At 46.9% G+C, this 22,026-nt stretch overlaps 1 protein-coding gene across 2 annotated transcripts in view; it reads left to right on the forward strand.

Annotated features, from left to right (window-relative positions):
* Nucleotides 1-22,026, forward strand: part of Nedd4l (NEDD4 like E3 ubiquitin protein ligase) — a 338,079-nt gene that overhangs the window by 106,625 nt on the left and 209,428 nt on the right. For both annotated transcript variants that reach the window (XM_059246793.1, XM_059246794.1), the window contains exon 2: nucleotides 8,291-8,364. In XM_059246793.1, the coding sequence (XP_059102776.1) occupies nucleotides 8,291-8,364 (74 nt within the window). The remainder of the gene's footprint in view (nucleotides 1-8,290; nucleotides 8,365-22,026) is intronic.

Here is a 22,026-nt window from a genome sequence, read left to right on the forward strand (position 1 = left end):
TGAGATCCCTGACTTAGGACTTCCTTATCCATGTGGACAGCTGGTGTATGTGAAACCTAGGCTTACACTGGTTCCCCCGTGAAGGAAGAATGTGATTTCCCAGCCCAGCTATCACATTCTTTCAGGGATAGCAGCTGCTGTTGTAGATAACTCGAGTAGATAAGGAGTCACCGTCTAAGGGAAAAGTCTTCAGGGAAAAGGCAGACCCCAGCATGGGGCATTTTGAGTAGAATTCAAAGGTGTGGTTTGTTGTGTTGTTTGCTGGGAGGAGAATTTTGATAGATGCAGTATTTCAGAGACTTTGTGGGTGGACATCATCAAGTGCCACCTACACATGGTTTAAGAGTGTTCAAAACACTTGCCGACAGATGAGCCTTCAGAATCCCACCTGCTTCTTAGGGGCCTTCTGCTCTGTGATGTGTGGCTTGGGCGTGATATTATGCTCCAGGTCTTGATGAAAACATTAGAGAAGTCGGTGCTCAGGAAAGTCACACAAAGTATCTGGAGTTGCCTCTGTTATGTAACAGCAGGACAGTACGTGAATTACAGGAAGAGACGTGGAAAGTTGTGTTTGGGCTGGCCTCTTCTCGCCCTGCTCCTTTCTGCGTTGTGCAGTATGTCTTTGAATAATATTTTTATTGTCAAAGCCAGGCCACCTTAGTTAAATATTTGATTCCACGAAAGTCATAAACAAGGACCAAAATATCATGCATAGATTTTATGAAAGTAATAACATGCTTCAGAAAGTACAGTCCTTCAGCCCGGGGCCCACTGCATGTGGTAAGTTAGTCACACACCTTTTCCCTGCTCAGTGATGATGGCTGCTTATCTGTATTTAAGTTTGTCGTTTTGAGGAAACAAAGATAAGAAATCTTTACTGTTTAAAAATGATTTTTATAGCGTCACGCTCTTTGCTTGGACTTTAGAGAGTGAGCAATCGAGCTTTCTTATGACAGCTGCTTATAAACAGTGCTGAAGAAAAGCCCTCTTCTCTCCCCATCTCCCAGCTGCTGGCTGCATATTGCATAAGATTTCACATCTTCCTAATAATGCAGTTCTATAGCTTTGTGAGTTGGCAGAACAGAAAAAAAAAATCTCATGGGTTTATGCATTTTAGAAATGCAGCAATCTGGATTTGGTTCCTTTCCCTGTGACTTGTGTCTTCAAATTTCCTTTTATTGCTAGTGTATTCTGAGACTTCCGTGGAAGTGGGAGTCTCCCCCTTTTCATTCTTTGTGGTGTTGGCCATGCAAGTACTCTGTGGAGCTGCAACCTCAGGCAAATGTTTGTTTGTTTTCGTTTTTTAAAAAATATTTTATGTTTCAAAAGGAAAAAAAAGACACGTAAACTAGACGATGTTACCCACTGACCAGAGGTTGTCAACATTATTGGCATCTTTTATATTGGTTGCATAGATGTTTCGTTGACTTTTTAAAATATTAAGTTTTGTGTGTGCACGAGCGCCGTGCGCCTGTTGGACGGGTGTGCAGAGGTCAGAGGACAGCTCAGGGGGTGTTGGTTCTCTACTGCCATCTTGTGGGGTCAGGATTCCTCAGCTCTGAGTCCCACCTTGCTGCTAAGCCATCACTTCTGCCTGGTCGTTGCCTTTAAAAAACAGTAAGATGCTGTATAGAAAGGCAGACTCACGGCTGCGGCAGCCTTTGCTTTTCAGTGGGACGCTGATCTGGGAGGGGCAGCAGGTCATGTTGGGGGGCTTCTCTTTCCTCTTTTCATGAAGTTTCCCCTCCAGCCCACCTTGTATGCTCTTCTCCATTTAGCAGAGAGATGGGTATGCAAACAGACCGTGTGTCCTGTAGGGATGGCTTATGAATCGCTGGCAGGAGCCCTCATCATTCCTGTCCACATTCCATTGGCCAGAACTTAATCATGTGATGTGTCCCTAACCACAAGGAAGGCTGGGAAATGTAGTCTAGCTGTGTGTTGAAGAGAAAGAGGTGAACCATTTATTGTCAACTTGCATGGCTGCTAACTCATTTTTAATTAATTATTTATTTATTTGTTGTTGTTGTTTGTTTGTTTGTTTTTCCAGACTAGGCTTCTCTGTGTAATGGTCCTGGCTTTGTAAGGTCACTCTGCAGACCAGGCTGGTCTTGAACTCATAGAAATTCGCCTGCCTCTGCCTTCCAAGTGCTGGGATTAAAGGCGTGTACTAACACCACCCTGCAATTTTTTTATTCTTTTTAAACCAGACACTTTTTGTTGGTTGGTTGTTTTTTAATTCATTGTTTGTTTTTTGAGACAGGGTCTCTATGTAGTTCTGGCTGTCCTGAAACTTGACTATGTAGACCAGGCTGGTCTTGAACTTACAGAGATCCACCTGTCTCCACCTCTGGAATGTTGGGATCAAGGCGTGCGCCCCACACCAGGCTGGATGGAGTCAGACACTTCACTTTGAACTTTGGTTTTTGTGACTTGGTGCTGTTGAGACGGTGTTTAACTGTACCGCCCCTGTTGGCCAGAACCCATGACTGACTTCCTCCGGCCTCTGAGCACTGGGATGACAGGGCCACAGCACCGTGCCCCACTGAACATAATTGGGTGTGCTCAGTCTGGGCACTTCCCTGTCTCCACTCGGCTGGAAGCCTCACCTCTGCCTCTGTCCCTGATCTCTTTTCCCTGTCAGTCCTGTTTGTCATCCACTTTTTATTGCTTCCAGCCATATGATTGGTAGAATGTCCACCCTCTTCCAAGGATTCCTGTCTGGTCTCTGACCCCACCACACCCCAGTGCCCTTCTGGGCACGTTCTTAACTGGCCTGTCCCTGTGTGCCTGGGTTTGCCGTCAGCCCCGCCTGGAACTTCCTACTCAACACTGCTTCCCAGGTCTCCATTCAGGCGTCTTCTCTGCAGAGGGGCCTTTCTTGAGCACTGGCCATGCTCGGTCAGTTGCTTCACTGACTGTCACGTCTCCAGAGCCCTCAGAAATTGTGTTGATTGTTGGCACTCTGTATTTCCAGTCTGTCCTTCTGCCTCTTTTCAACCCTGGAGATCTCTGAGGTGGGAACTCCGACTTGCTTACATCTCAGTACTGTATCTGGCACGTGGTGGGTATTCAGTAAGTGCTCATTAGGTACAGCAACATCACAGTATACTGTGTGTGTGAGTATGCATGTTTTAAAAATAGGTATTTGGTTTTTTTTTTTTTTGAGAATTACATACAATATAGTTTGGTCATATTCTTTCCTTTACTCCAATTTCTCCCAAATCCTCCACCACCTCCCTATCCACCCAACTTTCTCTCTCTCTTAAGGGAAACCGAAACTACACACACACACACACACACACACACACACACACACGCCCCTCACACATGCATATGGAGTACTATTTGTACTGGGCAGCTACTCCTGGGCATGGCGCCTGCCCTGGAGTGTGGCTGATGTACCCGGTGACACTCCATTGGAGAAAACTGATTTTCCCTCTCCCAGCGGGTATCAGTTGCAAATAGCTTCTTGGTTAGGGGTGGGACTTTGTGTCCACTTCCCCTTTTCCATGCTGGGATTTTCATCTGGCTTGGTCTTACGCAGGCCCTGTGTGTGCTGCTGCAGTCTCTGTGAGTTAATAGGTGCACAGTCCTGTTGTGTCTGGAAGACACCATTTCCTTGGAGTCCTCCATCACCTCTTACAGACATTGCTCCTCCTTTTGGCATACATCTTTGAGCCTTGAGGGGAGGAGTCTAAATAAAAACATCCTGCTTAGGACTGAGTGCTCCCAAGTCTCTCGCTCTCTACACATTGTCTAGTTGTAGGACTCTGTTTTAATTCCCATCTGTTGCAGGAAGTGTCTCTGATAAGGGTTGAGCAACCTATTGATCCCAAGTTCTGGTTGGAACTCTGGGTTCAACTCCAAGCGATGCCTGATCAGTGTCATGGCAGTAGGGTTGGCGGTAGGTGAGCAGGCCGAGGAAGGAGACTCTGTAGGTCTTTTGAGTAAGGTTTAGGGTCAAAGTCTGCATGGTCCTGGTCCCAGGGCCCAGTGGTTAGTGAATGGACTCTGGGATTCCCTCCTTCAAGGTCTGATTGGAACTCTAGATTCAGACTTCAAGCAGTCTTTATTACATGTTTATATGTGTGTGTGTATATGTGTGTGCAGCTACATAGATGGAGGACTGAGGTGAATGTAGGGTCTCTTCAGGAACTTTGCACCTTACCTTTGAGACCAGGTCTCTTTCTGAACCTGGAGCTAGGTCTCTCATGGAATTGGTTTGGCTAGGATCCCTCATGGATCCATCTTATCTCCACTTCCCGATCACTGAGATTGTAGGCACATGGTGCTGTACCCAGAGGTGGGTTTTTTGTTTGCTTGTTTGTTTTTAATAGATGTGCATTGGGTGCTAGGGATCCAAAGTCAGGTTGTCAAGTTTGGCTGAGCCTCACTGGCCCTTTTATACCCTTTAAAGGATATTAGATTAGCTCATTGTATGGAATTGACTGCCTATTGTAGATGCTTTTTTAGATTTTTTTTTCAGATGAAAATGAGTCTTGACTGTCAACCCTCAAGTTATTTTTTGTTTGTTTTTATATTTATCTGTGACTTGAAAGATATTTCAGTGTGTGTGTGATGTGTGCGTTTATGATTATGTGTGTGTGTGGCTATATGCATGTGTGCCATGGTACCCTTGTGGAGATCAGAGAATAACCTTCTTCTTTGTTTGAAAACACTGCAAACTCATGCTCGCTCTTCTTGGAGCTTCTGGGATTCTGTCTCCACCTCTGTCTTGCAGTAGGAGCACTGGGATTAGAGATGTGCCTCTGTGCCTGGGCTCTAAGGCTCTGGGTGTAGGTCCTCACATTTGGAGTGCCAAGCGCCTCTGTACATTGTGCCTTCTCCCCATCCTTATCTGTTATTTACTTTTCTTTTTTATCCTTCTCCTTCTCCTCCTCTTCCCTCCTCCCCCACCCGCCCCAGACAGGGTTTCTCTGTGTAACAAACAACCCTGGCTGTCCTGGAACTCACTCTGTAGACCAGGCCAGCCTTGAACTCAGAGATTCGCCTGCCTCTACCTCCCGAGTGCTGGGATTCAGGGTGTGCACCACCACACCTGGCGTGATTTGCTTTGTAAGGATTGGTTTATAAATGAGATCTGTCAAGGGAAGAATATGAACGAAATTTTAGGGGATTTAGAGCCCCCCCCCCCCACCCGCCAACACACACACCCCTTAGCAAGCTTCTGCTGGGCTATGTTCTCCTGTATTTTGAGGGCTTTGGGGAGGTGCTCTTAGAAGCAAGGGAAGGCTGGCTGCAGGGCAGGTTGACCTCTTGGTAGTCTTCCTTAGATTTCGAGTTAGATTTCAGCACAGGTGCTCACATTTACTAAGTGAAAGAACTGATTTCCTTTAGAAAATTCTAGCTTCCTCTTTATTTCAGCCGAGTTTCCATCATTTACTCATGTAAATGTCGCCTGGTTTTTGCTTCCTTTGGGAAGTAGGCTGCCCAAGTAGGACCCTCCATTCAATGGGAATGCAAGTGCAGGGGACCAGCGCCCTGCTTTCTTCCGATGTGCTTGCAGGTTGGTTGAGCTCCCTATCTAATAATCTATGCAGGGCAGGACTCTACCCAGGATTTCTGAAAATTCTGAGAAGAGGGTGAACAGTTTCTCGCCAGCGTGCGTATCTTCTGTTCCGTGGTGTGCGAGCCTTAGTCCCTTGTTCTCCATTGTTATCCCTCCCTCTCCTCTCCACAGCCACCATCGCAGGTGCAGGCCGCCACAGCTGTGTCTGAGGGGAACAGAAGCAGCGCTAGTGGTTCAGCAGGTTCCTGCTTCTCTACCTCAGGGTCATCTCTCCCCTTCCCGCCAGGCGTCCCTTGAGTGGCACCTGGGACTGGCCCGTCACCTATTTAACCATGTCCATCCATTGTGGTGTCCTCAGATTCCATTCCCCCTGCCTCCCACCCCCACCCCCTCACCCTCAGCATGGCTGCATTTAGGAGACTTGTCGCCTCCAGCATTGAGGCTCCTCGTTCCCCCTTTGATCAGGCATGGACCCATTCCTTTGGTAGGTACATGGTTAGCTCTCCATTTTTATACACTGGGCACTAGCAGGTCACATACGCTCGTCAAGAATTCTGCAGAGGTGTGTTACCAGATTTTGATCCATGGGTAAAAAAAAAAATAGTTCCCTGTGACATCCCTCAATGCAAGAAGGCTCGGGGAGGCACCATGTGACCGGGAGCAAAGGACAGCTTGGGGGAGAAACAGAAAAGAGCCTCCACTTGTAGAACACCGTGTGCCAGAGGAAGAATTCTTGACCCCTGGTCTGTCAGTGTACAAGGGATAGATAGTTCAGGGCGATCCCAGCAGCACTCAGAGGCGCTTTGGTAACTGTATGGGAGACTGTTGCACTAAGGTACCATGGTGTCTTTATTATTTTTGATGAGTCTAGCCTTACATTCCCTGTCCTTTTCAACCCTTTGGGGCTGTCAAACACTGCTGTTGTTTGGCATGCTGGGGAATGAACCTTCTTCTAGGAAAGTACCACTGAGCTGTTACCCCCAGCACAGACATGTTGAAAGTATCTTCCTTGTACATGTTGGCATTCTTCTCTGTATTTGTATGGAAGCAGTTTTATGTCAGGGAGAGAAAGAGGATGAGTGTGTGTATGGGGGTGGGGGGTAAGATTCGTAGTGGGGATGGAAGTCTCCTGAGGTATAAGTCATCTCAAGCACATGCTGTAGTTGGCCTGTATGTATTGTGGATCTGTGGCTAATTAGCAAAGGCCCGGTACCAGATTTGATCCGCCTTTTGTTTTTCTGTCTTTCTACTTCACTATTATGAGGTCATGTAGGTCTTCTTCCTAGGTCTTAACTTACTTGGCAGATGAATTTTTGGTGGCTTTCCTCCTGCTACTCAGAACTCATGTTCCAAGGGCTCCATTCCTAGTCGTTACCTCCTTTTATTCTTCTTGGCTAACTATCTGCAGACCATTTTCTGTCACACCAACCTCCAGCTCTGTGCTGATTAGCTCTGAAGTCTCTGACTCAGACTCAGTCTTTGTCCCATTGGCCACATGATTGGTCGATGAGGCATGTTGGACACAGTGCTCCATTTCAGTTCATGTTAACAGTGACCCAAACTCAGACTTCTGTGACGTGGCTCAGTCCTCCTATGCCACCTCGTCCATCCTCAGATGTTCCTCAGCCTTTGGCCCCTCACCTGGTGCCAGTGTGTTGGTGTCTGTTACTCCAGTAGACCTAGGAGCCTATTTCTGTTTTTATCTGAAGACCAAGTGCAGTGCCCAGTGCATAGAAGATACCGAAGAAATACAGGAAAGAAATGGATGGATGGATGGATGGATGGATGGATGGATGGATGGATGGATGAAGAGTTGACTAACCAGTTTGAGGTTACCTTTCAGAATGGGACTTTTCTTTCTTTTTATCAGAACTAGGAAATTATCTTTGCTTGCTAATACTGCAATTTGAAAAGCACTTAAAAAAAAAAAAAAGAAGTATTCCACTACATAAAACTTCTTTCTGTTCTGTCCCTGGCAACATTTTTAAATGCATGCACTTGAAAGGAGGAATTATTTACAGTGATTTTGACACCTGGTTATTAGAAGATATTACCTCAGTGGCTCCCGTGGTTGTGTTCTTGGTACAGCTGGGCAATTATTTTCTCAAATATCAGAAGTAATTGATATTAATGACCTGCCTGCTTCATTAATCAGAATGCCTCCATTTCCATAGTCTTCACATCTTTTTTCATGGTGTTTGTGTATCAAATGTCATTTCTCAAAATGCCATCTACCTTGGCTTTTTGTTTGTTTATTTTGTTATTTTCTTTAAAGACGAGGCCTGTAATTCAGCAGGTCAGCTAGGTTTGCTGTTCAGTGAGCTCCAGGGTTCCACCTACCACTGCCTTCCCAACACTGTGATTATGAACTCATACCATGCCCAGTTCCATGCCCAGTTCTTTTATGTGGGTTCTGGGGATCGAACTGGGTTCTCATGCTTGCAAGGCAAACTCTTTACCGACTGAGCCATTCTCCCAGCCTCCCATTTGGATTTTTTTCATATAGCCCTAACTAGCCTGCACCTCATCGTGTAGACTGAGATGGTCTGAAACTTGTCCTGGCTGGAGCCTTAGCATTGTAGAGCTACAGCGTTGCCTTCTGAACTTGACCGTGAGCAGGAGTTGCCCGAGCATGAACTGAAGTGTGTTTCAGTGTTGGGCTGAGGAGAAGTTACCCACTTGAAGCTTCTAGTTGAAAGAGTTGTCTATTAAAAGATCCGTTTTAACCTCATTATTCTCCCTTCCTTTTTCTAACAGGGAGAATCCCGTATTCTCAGAGTAAAAGTTGTTTCTGGAATTGACCTTGCCAAAAAGGACATATTTGGAGCCAGGTATGTTTGCTTTTTTGGTTTCTTTTTTTTTGTGGGCTGCTGGAGAAGTTGGTAAACTTTTGGTGAGTGGTGTTGGGGATTGAACCTAGGGGCTTGTGCATGTCAGGCAAGTGCTCGACAATTAAAGACATCCTTAGCCCCCTTTTACTTTTTCTTTTGAGACAGGAGCTCACCATGTAGCCTAGACTGGCTTTGAACTTGTGGTCCTATTGTCTTTGCCCCTTGAATGATGGAATTAATAGGCCTGAGCCAGAAGGCCTGGCAGGTAAATCCTTTTCAAATTTAGGTGTGCATCTGGACCACCCACAAGGCTTCTGCAGGGGCACCTGGGAGATTGGTTTAGTGCCTAATGGTGATGCAGAGAGCCAAGGGTAGTGTTTGCATGGGTATCTAACTATGATCTCTAACTGTATCACTATGGTAATTATCCAGTTCCCCCATGTAGGCTGACTGCTTGAGGATAGTAGATTCTAGTGGGGTTTTCCTCCTCTCTTCAGTTTGGGAATATGGCTCTGCTTATCTTTAGCATATCTGCTGGTTCTGGATCCATGGGTTCTGGCAACCCCAGATCAGAAACATTTGCGGGGGGGGGGGGGGGGGAGGAGAAATGATGTTAGTATTGAACGTATCCCCACCTGACATTATTTCATAAACAATACAGTCCAACAGTGATTATATAATGTTTAGGTTAAGTATTATAAGAGATGTAAAAGTGATTTAAAGTATATGGGAAAATAGGCATTGGTTATTTGCAAATACGACGGTGTCAAATTGTGTATACGTGGCATGAGCATCTGAGATTTGGGATCCACGGGAGGAACTGGAACCAGTTCTCCACAGATGTTGAGGGATGGCCTTTCTAGGTTTTGTGCTTCTAATTCCTAACTAGGGGAACATAAAAGCATATACTGTTTCTTGACCTGGGTTCCCTTGGCACATGTAATGTGTGTGCAGGGATGGGGTGATGTGGGTGATGCTGGTGATGGCTGTTGTCTCACTGACGCCCTGGCTGGGTGGCAGCCTGAGCCTTCTGTGCGCTTTAACGACTGTGTTTTCAGTACTGTTCTGTTCTCTGGCCTTTTTGGCCACTTGGACTCTCTGTAGGGTGTGGCAGTGTATTATGGGCAGGGGACAGGATGGTGGTGTAAAACAGCTTGAAAAGATTCGAGCCAGACTTTGGGGCACAGAGCTCTTGAGCTTTGGCCCAGTTGAGACCTAGAAGTGTTCAAGCCGAGCTTGGTCCTTTATCGTTGAGGTAGTTTGACCATGTGCACAAAAAGTCCAGCTGCTCCCTGGTATCACCAGGTCAGCCGTTTTAGAAAAATGAGTAGGCAGCCTACTTTCCCTTGTCCAAGGCTCCTTTTATTTTGTGGTGGGGTGAACTCGAGAGGGTGAGTGGCTGCTGAGGATTCGTGTCGTCAGGTTCTTGTTGGCCCCTGATGCTTTCGCCCTATGGCCATCTTAAGACGACGGTACCTCTGCCTGACCGGGGATCCTGCCTAATGAGGCCTCTTCCCATGTCACTCCCTGTCTTCCCCATACACCCAGAGAAACCATCTCCTGCCAGGGAATGTCACACCCCTGTTGTCCGACTGCCCATATGTCACACATCACTAAATACTGCCTATTCAAGATAGCGAGTTTACAGAATGAAACCTAGAGAAATTATCAAAACAATAAAACTGAAGCAAATATTGGAGGATTGCTTAAAGAACTTTCTTCTGTGTACTTTGGATAGCCAGTGGAAGACAAGCTCTCTGGGTGTGTCCTGGGGAGTCTTGAGTGTCTGAACGTCTGTGTCCTTCCGGCACTGAGGGTAGGTGGCCTGTGTGAGAGGCACACATTCCACCTGGAGGGTTTTTCTCCTTTGACTGTGAACTGCAGGGTTGGCTGACTGTCTATGCACCAGCAAAGAGGAACCTGTACTGGAGCTGGGGACAGGAAAATCCCACGTTTCCCCTCTTCCCTTCCAGGGCAACCCCGTCACTAGTTCCATGAATCCCCACTCGTACCAACCTGAAATGACACCATTTCCAGGAATCCTGGAGTTCTCAAATTCCATCCCTATCAAAACACCACCTTATATCCTGCTCCGCTCTCATTCAGCTCCGATGACCTTTAAAAAACTGTTTTTAATTGTGTGTGCACGCTGGCATGCTATGCTGTGCATGCGGAAGCCAGAGGGCACCTTTGTGGAATGAGTTCTCTCTTTGCACCTTCTACGTGAGTTTGGGGGGACCAAAACTCAGTCTGCCAGATTTGCAAGTGTCCTATCTGCTGGGCCCTTCTACCACCTATCTTTCCTTTCTTAACCCCTTAGCTGCCATAGACATCAGCACCCTTTCAGCATCCATCCGTGTGTTACCTGGAGGTTTTCTAATACTCTTTTCTCTTGTCTCTATTATTAAATTATTCAGCACAGGCATCTGAACGCCTGTCGCGTTTCCTCCTTCTCGGGAGAGCTCTGCTCTTAGAAGTTGGATTTAGAAAGTCCCCTTGCCTTTAAGTTGTTGTTTTTTGTTTTGGTTTTGTCTGGTTTTAACCTAACTCCTTTGTAAAAAATGAAACCTGGGCTGGAGATGCAGAGGCCAGGTTGAATTTCTAGAACCCACATGATGGCTCATAGCCATCCATAACCCCAATTCCAGGGTATCCAGCACCCTCTTCTGAACTCTTCAGTCACCAGGCATCCAGTAGTGTATACACACACACACACACACACACACACACACACACACAAACACACACACGCATGCACACACGCAAAACACTCAAATACATAAAGTTAAAGAAGTTTTTTTTTTAAAGATTTATTTATTTATTATGTATAGTGTTCTGCCTGCACATATGTCTGCAGGCCAGAAGAGGGCGCCAGATCTCGTTACAGATGGTTGTGAGCCACCACGTAGTTGCTGGGAATTGAACTCAGGACGTCTGGAAGAGCAGCCAGTGCTCTTAACCTCTGAGCCATCTCTCCAGCCCCAAGAAATAAGTCTTAAAAGAAGATACTTTTGAAAAATGGAATTGTGATCCCATTTCTCAGTTTGTCGGTAAGATCTGAAGTTAAAACTGTAAATGTAATTGGACTCAGAATCTTAGAAGAACCCAGAAAACTTCAGCCCTAAATTTTTCCTATTTGTATGAAAATAGGGACTTTTCATAGAGAATGGATAAAAAGGAAGATGCAAATTCGAAAGACAAATGGTGTCGCCTGATGGATCAGTGCCAGAAAGGGACCCAGAAGCGGAGTGCCCCTCCATTCTAGATTAGTAAATGGGAACCCCCCCCCTCCTCCTCTCCCCTCCCCTCTCCTGGGTGCTGAATATGAAGAGTGCGGTGGTAATTCAGTCAGGGGCAGGTTGGCATCTTGTTCTGGGCTCTTCCTCATACTGTCAGAACAGCAGGGCCCTGGGTTGGAGACACCAGTCTGTACTGGCCCCTGCAGCGGCCTGAGGAATTCTTTCCAGAACCTCCGTGCCTGTGGAGGTCAGAGGACAGCTTGGTGGGAATCTGTTCTCTCATCCATCATGTAGGTCCTGGGCATGGAACGACCATTAGCCCTGGTGGTAGGCCCTGTCTGAACTGTCTCCTGGCCCTGGAGTCGGAGTCTGTTAGGAAGATATTTTAATAAAGAGGTAAACCTGAGGATTAACAGAACGGTGTTCAGGGATAGGGTTTGGGCACCTTGAAGTTACTAGGCCCAAAGGGTTTCTAAGGACTCTCCCCTACTTCTGTATTTTGGGATCACAGAGTGGCTCCTGGGATGCCTTGGATAGGAGAACAGCCTGATAAAATCATGAGTACCAGGGCTGTACAGCGAGGTGAAGATACGTCGTTTCCTGTGAGTCTCTGAAAACTGTGCTTTTCAGGTGGGTAGGGATAAAAGCTGTCCTTGGTCATACGTGCTTAGGCCTTAAGCGTGGACCATTGCTATTTTAGCATTCTTCTCTGAAGCATCACTGTGTACAAGGAGTGTAGTCATTGTCTTCTGTAGATGACCTCCAAAGCAAACGTTAATGCATTGAAATTGTTGACTCTTCAACCAGACTCTGGGGTGCAGGGGTCTTTTCCATTATGGGGTTCCTTTATCTGCCTCCCCCCACACACACTTTAATTTACTTGTTTGCTATTGTTGGTTTGCTCTGTTGTTGTTAAAATAACTGTCTCATCACTTGTATTTCCCCGATGGCCTTCATCCTCTTTCCCCCAGACCTTAACAAATCTTTCAAAACCACCCGTGTCTGGCACGTCTGGGAAACAGATAACCGTACCCTGCAGTGTAAGGCCGGCGTCCAGGGAGAACCCACAGTGATCGGTCAGCGGAAGCTCTGAGGTGTCATTAGGCATGGTCACAATCACAAGGGCAAGTTTTGCAATGTATTCCCTGCCATCCACTGTGTCCTTCAGAGCCCTGGACCGGCAAGTGTCCTCTCCTCACCCCCAGCCTGTCTCCTCAGCGTTCCCTAACCCACGTCTCGCCGGTTCCCAGGCTCCCAGGCAGAAGTCAGGGCAGGAGTTGGAAGGAGAACAGTGGAAGTTCCTTGGCCTGAGGCGTGACAGGGGTAACCGTGTGGGAGGCCGGGGAGACTGCATGTGATGTTTAGCCTGCATGGTAACTTGGGGTTACTTGTGGAGAAGTAGAGTACTTCCTTCCTCTTTGTCTTTCTAATGCGGTAATGGCAGCTGCCCAGGCTCTGAGACCTGATGTTGGTAGAGCTGCACTCTGGCGGCCTAGCATCCCCCTCAGCGGGAGTTCGCTAATCCTCTCTTGAGAGGCCTGTGCCCAGAGGAGAGGTCCTTCTCCTTTCTGGTGCCCTGGGACACAGTCCAGCACTTAGGATGCAGGATTGTTTTTCACCTCCACTGTAGCCAAGTCCAAGTCGGTTCAAAAGAGCCCTTGTTCGGAGCAGATCGGCTGTCTGAGCCGTGGTGCGAGCTGCCCATGTGCAGAATGGCAGCAGTAGAGGTGAGGGGCTTCCCTGCCGGCCTCACCTGGAGGGACGGAAAAGGACAGTCACGTAGTTCTTCATCTAAAAGTGGGATAGTTCTGTCTGAAATCAGTGCTGCATAGAATGGGATGTCGAGGCATAAGGTACACATGAAGTCTTTGTCACCCTGGGTCATAGGCATCTATCCAGTCTTTATTTTCTCTACAATGACAGAAATGTCCTGTGATTCTTTTTTTTTCTCCTCCCCTCCAAACTCATTGTTTGTTTGAGACAGTCTTGCTACATTCAATTGGCACGTCTAGCCTGAAGCTCTTGACTGTCTTGCCTCTGCCTCCCATGGACTGGGCTTACGGGCACGTACTGCCATGCCTGGCTCCAGAACAGTGCAGAGCAAAAGCTAATCTAGCCCTTAAGAAAGTGAGAGGACATGGGAGAGGCCCAGGAAACACTGAAGCGCTGTTCTAGCCACTGCAGGGTCAGGGTGAAGCCCGGCTGCTTCTGAGAGTCTGTGTCCCAGCTGGCTGCGCCGGGGTTGCAGCTCCGTCTTGGCCTCATCCAACTTTGGCTGGCGTGTGTGTGTGTGTGTGTGTGTGTGTGTGTGTGTGTGTGTGTGTATGTGTTGTGTGATTCCTTTGGCCAGCAAGCCGCAGGGATCCAGCTGTGTCCTCCTCCCCAGCACTGGGATTACAAGTGCATCACACTTGGCTTTTTTGACATGGGTTCTGGGAATTGACCTCAGGACCTCATGCTTGGGTGGCAATCACTGTACTGTCTAAGTTTTCCCCACAGCTTTTACCTGGCAGCTTTGCCAGCTTCACTTCTGATGGCTGGGCATGCACTTTATTTTTCACTTTCCAGAGCTTACAATAACCCCTAGAGATCCTAAGAAATAACTTATTTAAAGTCTGTGAACTGGGCCCACTCCATCTCTTCCTCTACTCCCTGAACCCTTCTACTGTGTCATTGGAAACGCTCCATATTCTGAATGTGCCCTGAAGTTGCTGCTGCTTGTATTGGCTGCTGCTTTTCCACCTTGCCTGGAATCTGTTTGCATCCTCTGTGGTAGCTGCTCACTTGTTTCTTCCTCATTGGCCCGTTCCAACGGCAGCATGCCTGTAGAGGTCCTGTGGTGTCTCCCGTAGCCCAAGCGGGTGGAACAGCTGTTGTCCTTGGTCTACAGTGAGTTCCTGAGTCTCCAGCTCTCACCTTGCAAAGTTGATGTCTTTAGAGGTTGCAGCCTTGTTTCATCCCTGTCATAGGCCCGGGAATCTTGCATGTGACCGGGGGTCAGTCCACTGACTCGAACTCCTGAAGTGCAGCGTGATTGGAGTATCCAGTGGCCCAGGGCTGCCAGCCTGGAAAATGGGTGTTTTCTTCCTCCTAGAGGTTCTGTAGGCTCCTTACCCTCCTCCCTTGGGCATTCAGGGGAAGTTCCTGTTCTGATTCTCACAGGGGCTCTGGGGACACAGCGGAGGAAGCTCACCAGAAGTCACATGCCAGGTGAGTGGAGAGAGGAAGCTAAGGGACGCAGGCCCAAAGCTGGCAGACAAAGGAATGATGGGCAAGTGGGGAAGCAAGTATTTGGTACTGACATTTGTGAAAACTTAACTACTTTATACCTCACAGAGGGATGGATTCAGTCATGTCATAGTAGATCCCAGCAGTTTCTCTTTGGATGAACAAGGCCAAATTGGGGCTGGAAATGGAGGGTCAAGGCCTTTGTACCAAACCCTTAACATTAGGAGTCAAGAAAGAGCCAAGGGCGTGAGAGATGGATGAGGGAGCACGTAAGTGCTGTGGGTCACTGTAGATGTAACCAACCATCTTTTTAAATAAGAAACACAGAACCAATGCAAAGAAGAAAGCCAAGAAAGAGGTCAGAGCTAAGAGCTAAAACCTTACCCTTCCTCCTGCGGTCCGACCTCTCCGAACCAGAGCTACTTTCTGTGTTAAAGTCCTTATATAGAATTTCTGTTCTGCCTTCTCATTGGTTGTAAACCCAATCACATGACCGCCTCTTCACGGCCTGTCTGTATAGACCTCCAGGTTTTCCATGATTGGTATTGAGATTAAAGGCGTGTGTATTCAATACTGGCTGTATCCCTGAACACACAGAGACTTACCCAGCTCTGCCTACCAAGTGCTGGGATTACAAGTGTACGCCACCACTGCCCTGCTTTCCTATGGCTTGCTAATAGCTCTGACCCTGGGCAACTTTATTTATTAACATACAAATAACATTTTAATACAAATAAAATATCACCATAGGTCACCTTGGCCATCGTCCCGCTCAGATGGAGCAAGTGAGTCAGGCGTTGCTTGAGAATCAAGGCAGTCACCGAAGCAGCCTCCGGAACTTGGTCAGCAGTTACAGGCCACTCACTTCACCCCGCAGACACAGGTTCTGCTGTTTGACCGCAGTGACGTGTGCAGTCAGGGTAGGCGGGGCATGAGGTGGGAGGGCAGTGAGTCACAGGATCTCATGCTCATTGTACAAACAGCACATGAGGACACCAGCCCCACACAGATGACACAGCAGCCTGCGATTGTCATCATGCTAGTAGTCAAAAGCCTTTCCTGTGGTACCTTCTAGGGGCTCTGGGAGGGGTCGTGTGTGTCTTTGGGACCACCCTGCGCTGAAAATGAAGCTTCCACTTCTGAAGTCAGTACCTGGACCTCAGTTTGAGTCTTGGCGTACAGTCAGCAGAGTTCAAGTCTTTGGCATTGTGGCTATCAATACCTTTACACAGCATGAAGGGGTAATGTAGACAGGTTGATTCAGCTTGCAGCTGACCCCTTTGGGGCACTTAGACTTACAAGGGTCTTGGTTAGGTGTTAGCATTTGTGACCTGGGTCACCTTGGCCTACATGGTCTACAGATCCCTGTTGGGCTTCTTGACAAAGGGTACAGTCTGAAGAATGGAAGGGGGGGGGCTATCCTGTTAAGAGATTAATGTCTGTGCTAGAGGTTTGCTTATGTGTGACAAGACTCTGCATTGGCCATGCACACACAAGTGCCTGGGACTGAAAGTATAAGCTCTTTACAAACAGTATGCATCCTTGCTTTTCTACTTTGCAGATGAAGGAACCTAGGCAGGCAGGTGTAGCAGGAATCTTAGAAGGTCTTATTAATTAAATCAAACCTGAGGCCAATTATTGGGGTGAACGCTGGAAGATCAGAGAAGCAGAACAAGCCACAGCTTCCTCACCTCGACAGTTCCTCAGCTGATCCTGTTTCCTCAGACTAGAAGCTTCTGTGTCCTCATCCAAATGGATCTCAGCTGAACTCCAAAGCCTGAAGCTTAACCAGCTAAAAGCTTCTAGTTTCTGGTCCTCATGCCTTATCTACCTTTCTGCTTTCTACCATCACTCCCTGGGATTAAAGGCTCGCTTTCTGGGATTAAAGGCATGTGTCACCATGCCTGGCTGTTTCCAATGTAGCCTTGAACTCACAGAGATCCAGATGGATTTCTGCCTCTGGAATGCTAGGATTAAAGGTGTGTGCTCCCACTGCCTATCCTCTATGTTTAATATTGTGGCTGTTCTCTTCTCTGACCCCAGATAAGTTTATTAGCATGCACAATATTTTGGGGAACACAATACCACCACAGGCAGGAGTCAGTAAGTCATGATGGGTGGAATGCTACTCTTGAGGGGTGAAAGTTCAGGCATGGTCTGGGTCATCAGAGTGGGTGACCGGTAGAGATCTTCCACAGTGAGGTGTGTGATAGTATCCTGTACTTGGTTAGCACATTCAAACTGCTACCCATTGTAATCCATGGGAGCTGACAGGGGCTTTTTGAACTGGGACTGTTAGATTTATAATCGATGTGCTTTGCTAGTATAATCTGGAAGTTCCCCTTTTAAACTTAGAACACCTGTTCTATTTCAGCCAAGCTTGAAGCTCTAGACGTCTGACCTTTTGTCATAGGTGTGAGCAAGAACCAAATAAGGTGAAGTTTTATATAACTCTACCAGCTTTTCCTCCTTGGGGTCCTCTTGATTTGAAGTTTCAGAAGAGGAATCGGAGACAATGCAGCTACTCTTTAAAATGGAAACAGACTAGCTCTGAGATTTCATGTTTTCTAACTGAGCTTTAAAAGATGTTGTGTCATAGGTCAGAGTGTGTGGTGAGCCCTTACAAGATTGGTCCACTGTCATGTGTGGTGAGCCCTTAGTACTGACTTGAAATAACTGGGTCATTGTCATGTGTGAAGAGCCCTTAGTACTGACTTGTACATGACGGTCACTGTCATGTGTGGTGAGCCCTTAGTACTGACTTGTACATGACTGGGTCACTGTCATGTGTGATGAGCCCTTAGTACTGACTTGTACATGACTGGGTCACTGTCATGTGTGATGAGCCCTTAGTACTGACTTGTCTGTGACTGGGTCACTGCCATGTGTGATGAGCCCTTAGTACTGACTTGTACATGACTGGGTCACTGTCATGTGTGGTGACTTATGCCCTTAGTACTGACTTGTACATGACTGGGTCACCATCATTTGTTCCCTTGGCATCTTTTAGTTTGAATTTTGAAACAAATGGGCTGAAGGTCTTTGGAAGTATAGTATGTAGAAAATGTCCTCTGTTCTCTGATTAAGAATCATGAGACCTTAATGGCCACATGCCTATGTGTAATAAAGGCCCACATTCCTATGTAATAAAGGCCCACATCCCTAAGGCACCAGCTCACTTTGAGCTCCTTTATCTAGATCTAAGTTAGTTTTTTCTTTTGGTTGCTTCATCAGTTTCCCCCCAAGAGTATTCAAAGGCAAATTACAATGAACACGATTCTAGTCCCTAACTGCTGCAGCCCATATCTCCCAAAATCAACAAATAATGCCTGTAGAACCACAGGGCTGTCTTCACAGAATTAAAAATGATTGCCTCCTGGACACTATCACCTTGTCCATTAACTAAACTCCCCTGTCTCTAATGTGCCTTTTTGAGCAAGGCTGTTGAAAGTGCATTGAGATGCTCATATTGCATTTAATCCTCAGGGCTGTTGGACTCTGGTCTAGACTAGTTCCTCTCATCCTTTGAATGACTGGCAGGTAGGCTGTCTGATTTACCATATCAAATTGTTTCCTGGTGATGCCATCGATTAATGAATTAATGTGTTTGTCTTTGTTTTCTGTTGCTGTGATAAAACACCATGACCACAAAGCAACTTGGGGAAGGAATGTGTTTCTTTAAAGGCAGATTAAAGTCCATTATGGAGGGAAGCCATAACAGGAACTCAAGGTAAGAGCTTGAGGCAGAAGTCATGGAGGAACACTGTTTACAGGCTTGCTTGCCCTGGCTTGCTCAGGTATCTTTCTTAAACAGCCTGGGCCCACTTGTCTATGGATGGCACTGCCCACCGTGGGCTGGACTCTCTTTCATCAATTAGCAATTAAGAAAATACCATGCAGATAAAGCTATAGGCCAGTGTGATCTAGGAAATTCCTCAGTTGAGATTTCTCCTTCCTAAGTGACCCTGGGAAGTTGACAGAGGAAGCAAACAGCGACATTGCCCTCTTTCTTCTGTGTTTCCTGTATGTTAGACATGAATTTAAGCACCACACGTGATACATCACAGTTATCTGGTCATGCCTTGGGCAGTGGAGCTAAGATGGTTCTTGGGTTTTTATGGGGACAGTTTGATCCCACCAGTGTCAAATATTTTTTTTCTCTAAAATGACAACAAGTAATTAATCAGTGAGGTGATGTATTGGCTGTATTTTGTAATATTTATGCAGATTTAAAATATTTATTTGTTTTGTAGAGGGTGGTTTGTTTGGTTTGGTTTTTTTGTTTATTTGCACCCGTTTGAAAATACCACATAAGATAACCCACCTTCTTTGATTTTGGCTGTAAGTACTTTGAAGTCCCCCTTGATCAGTCACCAACACCTAGCATTCAGGCTAGACTGGGGACTGATGATCCCCATGGACTAGAAGAAATGGACGGGTTGATTGTGTTGTTCTAACAAAAAATTCTGAGGCAACTTTTGGAAGATTCTGTATTACAAACCCAGATTTCCAGGTTTCTCAGAGTTTGTGGTGATCTAGACACTCCAGGCTAGGGTCGGTGTGAGGGTTCATGTCTGGAGGTCAGTTCTGGATTCCCCTCTAGGTGGAACTCAATGAGGCCTTTGGGTCCCAGGCTCTCATCCTTGTTTACACTGGCTATCCTTGGCGGCAGAGCTGAACCTGCATTTGGTGTTTTGTCCTGCACAAGTGTCTCTTGAGTAGCCAGAGCTGACTGACATCTCCAGAGCCTGTGTGTAGGGCCTGTAGACTCTTCCTCAGCCTCCATTTCCCTCTCGGGGCCCATTGGAGCAGCCTTGCTGTCCAAGGCATTGCTGAGAACCACAGCATCTGCAAAGCTAATGACCTTTGAACCAAAATCTGGTTGTCTTTAAACCTCTGCATCAGGCAGATGATTTCTGCTCTGATTCACGTGGAATCCCAAGGAACCTGTTCTTGTCCTCCGCCCCCACCCCAGGAAAACACCAAAATGACCTGAAAGGACAGTCACCTTCTCTCCCAGCTATAAATACCCTTTTTACCCTTTAACAACCCTGCAATTGTTCACATTTTTATGCTCACTTCCTGGTCCTTATTGAATGAATGCAATGTCCTTTAAAAGTATGTAACTCACAGCTTTGCATACCACCCAGCCCCGCTGGTTCCTGGAGGTGAAGGAAGGAGTGTGGCAAGTTGGTGAACACCCGGGGCAGCCTGTCTCTAGGCTGTCAGACCCCCCACCCCCCACACACCCCAGGCTTGCTGTACTCAATGCCATCAGTGTAGATCTTTCCAAAGATCTTGAATTATGGAAAGAAGGCTGTGGTGTGTCTGGTGTACATTCTTACAAGGCAGAGGATATCTGTCTGGACATTTAAAATATATGTGTTTGTGGGTTGTGGTTTTTTTTTTTTTGAGAGGGCGGGGGGATCATCCCTGAAGTTGTTTATTAGTAAAAGTCTTTCCCTCAGAAGTGTGTCCCCTGCTTTCCCTGCCCCCCCCCCCCCGCCCTTCGCCGATCCATGAATATATTAAGATTAAAAAAGGGCAAAACCAACAGGAAGCATTCTTTCCTTATCTCTAAACTGCAGTGATATTGTGGTCGCTGAGAATCTGATGTGTTTTCAGGAATAGGAGAAGCTTGGTGCTTGATAGATTTTGTTGGCGTGATTGAAGTGAAGAAGCAGCTCGAGTTCTGTGTGTGGTTCAGACTTGATCCTAACAGGCAGCAAGGGCGGAGTGATGGTGGTCATGGGTAGAGAAGGTGAGTGCCGTGCATGGCGCTTTCTGGAGTGCTAGGTGCCCTCTCTCCAGCCACAAGCGCCTCTTTTTCCTCATAGTTTCCTTGAGTGCCTGGCCTCTGTGAGCGCATACATAAGACGCTCAAGTATAAGGAACGGGAGAGTTGCTAACTTGTGAGGCGACTCTGAAGCCAACATTTCTCAGCGTGTATGACAAGCTTATGACATATTATTTTGCAGACACAGACCTAACATCCACACCTTCAGGAGCACCGGCTGAGGGGCTTCAGCCCGAGCAGTTCTACGATGAGATGGGGAAAGGGAACCTATTCCCCTACCCCGTTCACACCCAAGGAGGCAGATAGCGTGCACCCTCTGCCTGTGACTGATTTCCACCGCTCTGGCTGCTCTATACCATAACTAGAGTCCTTGGGAGGGGTGTTCCCTGGAACTGCCATGCATTTGGACTATTGAAAGTTCAGCGTTCTGTAATACCTAAAATCAGGCCTTTAAAAAGGCACAGTACAGAACCCATTTTGGAAACCTGTCATTGGAATTCCCAATGTCTGTGTACGTGGTGTTCGCACGTGTGTGGATGGGTGTATATGCACACGTGCCTGAGAGCCTGAAGTTGATGTTGGGTGCCTTCCTCTTTATTTGTTGAAACAAGGTCTCTTGTTGAAGTCAGAGCTCACTGGTTCCAGCTTGCCCCGTCTCTGTCTTCCTGTTGGGATTACAGCCAGTTCCCATGCCTGCCTGGCTTTTCTGTGGGTTCTGGGAATCTGAGCCCTCGTCCTCACGCTTGTGCCAGAAATACTTGACTCACTAAGTCATCTCTCCTCAGCTCCCCTGAACAATTGTGTTTCTCAGATCTCCTAGATAGGTAGGTAGATGGGTACAGAGAGGCAGACAGATTATTTTAGACTTGGGAGCTTTAATCTACCAAGAAGCATTGTCATGTACTTAACGAAATTATTTTATGATAGAATTTGAAAGATAACCATTTTTAAGACTGAAAGCCTTATGTAAAAGAATAGGTTCTTAAGTGGAGAATACAACCTTTCCTGAGGGCTATATGCAGTTATCTAAATCAGAAGCCATTGTACTGTGTGTGTGTGTGTGTGTGTGTGTGTGTGTGTGTGTGTGTGTGCGCGCGCATACATGTGCATGTCTGTTTCTTTTTTTCCAATAAAGGACCAGATAGATAGCTGAGCTTTAGTGGGATGTACAGCCTCTTGACAGCAACATAAAGCATATTTGGACAATCTGTAAACTGTGGGAAAGTACAGACCCTCCCCTTGATGATTTGAATGAAATCTATGGATCAAAGGCACCCACATTTCTTTGATCCCCGAGATCGGCAACCCAAAGGCAGGTTTATGAAGCCAGGATGGTATGTGGCTGGACAGGGAGAGTCTGGGTTTGAAACAGACTGATCAGGACCCCAGCAGAGTCTG

The sequence above is a fragment of the Peromyscus eremicus genome, chromosome 19 (assembly GCF_949786415.1).
Source record: "Peromyscus eremicus chromosome 19, PerEre_H2_v1, whole genome shotgun sequence".
In the NCBI taxonomy this organism is placed as follows: Eukaryota; Metazoa; Chordata; class Mammalia; order Rodentia; family Cricetidae; genus Peromyscus; species Peromyscus eremicus.